General features: G+C 55.4%; 1 protein-coding gene across 1 annotated transcript in view; it reads left to right on the top strand.

The window, feature by feature from the left end:
- The first annotated feature begins 313 nt into the window (after positions 1 to 313).
- Positions 314 to 1,919, top strand: part of COL5A1 (collagen, type V, alpha 1) — a 137,657-nt gene continuing 136,051 nt past the window's right edge. The window contains exons 1-2 of the mRNA XM_008587336.1: positions 314 to 421; positions 1,363 to 1,474. Of these exons, the coding sequence (XP_008585558.1) occupies positions 314 to 421; positions 1,363 to 1,474 (220 nt within the window). The remainder of the gene's footprint in view (positions 422 to 1,362; positions 1,475 to 1,919) is intronic.

The following is a 1,919-nucleotide window of genomic DNA, read 5'->3' as shown; positions in this document are numbered from 1 at the left end:
TCACCCCCCCAACCCCGCACATTTTGCGACTACGTGATTAACTGATTTGCTTCATGTTCCCGTCTCCGTGGTGGAAGTGCCACTTCTGGAGGGCAGGGACCATATCTGTCTCTTGACTGTATCTTTCTAGAACCAGGCATTAGCAGGGGCCAGTCACTGCCATTGGTTACGTGATCAAATTGAGTGTTCCATCAACATGCCCAGTAGCTGTTGGCTTAGCATGATTCCGTTTCATGGCAAATGCATTTGTTAGACTCCTACTGTATACCTCAAGTGCTCTAGTGCCTGTGGTTCTCAGCCAAAGTAAAAGGAGATGCAGGAAAGCCTCTGTGCCTCTCGCCTGCCCTTTGTGGTGGCTTTCCCTGGACGAGTGAAGCACGGAGGCTTCAGCAGCAGCCTCCTGTCCCCGACTGCCCAGACGGTGAGGATCATAAAGTGCGTCGGTGTCCCAGCTCACGTCACAACTAGCGTGGACCATATTGAAGTGACAATAAATCCATTGTTATTTTGCCAGGAGAGAGATTAATGTTAAACACAATTTATCCTTTCAGCTTTTATCCGAGCTGAGAAAATTTGTTACCATAGAGATTTTAAAAACTGAGAAACAGCATTTTAATGAGCTGTGGGAGACGGAGGTCCGTGGTCCTGCGCAGTGTGTCATGCTGGAGAAAGCGGACTGTCATCCCTCCTCTCATTATTTAAGACAGAATCATGACCGTGAGGGACATGGAGTTGAAGTGGGGTGGGGACGGGAGGCAGGTGACCCTTTGAAATGAGAGAGGGAGTTGCTGGCTCAGATCGTAATTGCACAGTCTGCCCTAGACGTGCACAGTGACCTCTGAGATGCTTCATGTCAGGCATCGCCTCGGAGTGCTGGCTCATGCCAGGGTCCTGCCAGGCCTGGCCAGCTGGGGTCTCCCACGGTGGGCAGACTTGGCAGGCCTGACCCCTCTTGACATAGGTGGCATTGGCTAAGGCCCTGATCTCCAGTCCTCCTGTCCTCACATTTGGAGGGACAGTGTGAAACCTGTGGTTGTGACAATAGTGACCTCGACAAATCTCTTCCCAAATGGCTTCTTGTCCAGAAGTGTGGGGCAGCCTGAACTGTTTCCTCAGTNTTGGAGCTGTCCCTAGTACTGGCAGATGGGGGCCTTGAGCCAGGGCCCCATGTGGCCCAGTGTCCCTGTGGGGAGAGCTGGGTCACACACGGTGCCAAGCACAGCTGCAGAACCCACATGCCCACTTCTTACACAGGGTGCTGACTCCGGGTGGGGAATTCTTGGGCCCGTCCCTGTCAGCACCCTTGGTGAGGGATCGGAGACCCCACAGGATGGATTTTGCAACCCGCCTCCTGTCACACAGCCTCGAGACCTCACACAACCCTGTGTGCTGGCCTGTGGGGGCCCTGGCTGGTCCGACCGTCTGGAGCAGCTGCAGCCCCTCCCTTCACCCCACGTCCTAGAGGCTGCAGTGGGTGCTGCTCTCACCCACCCCCTTGGAAGGTGCAGCAAGGCGCCTGCAGCACTCTGCTGGGATGGAGGGAGCAGGGGACGTGTCCTGCCCGCTGCACTGCGATTGCATCAGCAGAGGGCACTCATGGATTGCTGCCATGTGGGAAGCTGCAGAAAATCCCAACAATGCCACATGATAGAGATGCGTGGCCTTCTGGGCCATCTGGTTGACCTCGTTATAATTCTAAAGGAGGGGTGCACCTGGGCATGGATTCTAGTCTGGGTGAGGCAGCTCCAGCAGCAGGTCCTGCCTCTGTCTTTCCGTCAGTGTGCCCGTAGTGACACCTGGCTGGGGCACCGCTCCTTCTGGCAGGTTCTGAGAAGCTCATTGAGTAGGGCTGAGTTTCTCTGGCTGACTCGACTGTTCACCGATTCGCTGCACCCTCCCTGTCCACCCCCAGGCTCTCG

The sequence above is a fragment of the Galeopterus variegatus genome, unplaced genomic scaffold (genome assembly GCF_000696425.1).
Source record: "Galeopterus variegatus unplaced genomic scaffold, G_variegatus-3.0.2 Scaffold4334, whole genome shotgun sequence".
Taxonomy (NCBI): Eukaryota; Metazoa; Chordata; class Mammalia; order Dermoptera; family Cynocephalidae; genus Galeopterus; species Galeopterus variegatus.
This window is presented reverse-complemented; position numbering and strand designations above follow the sequence as displayed.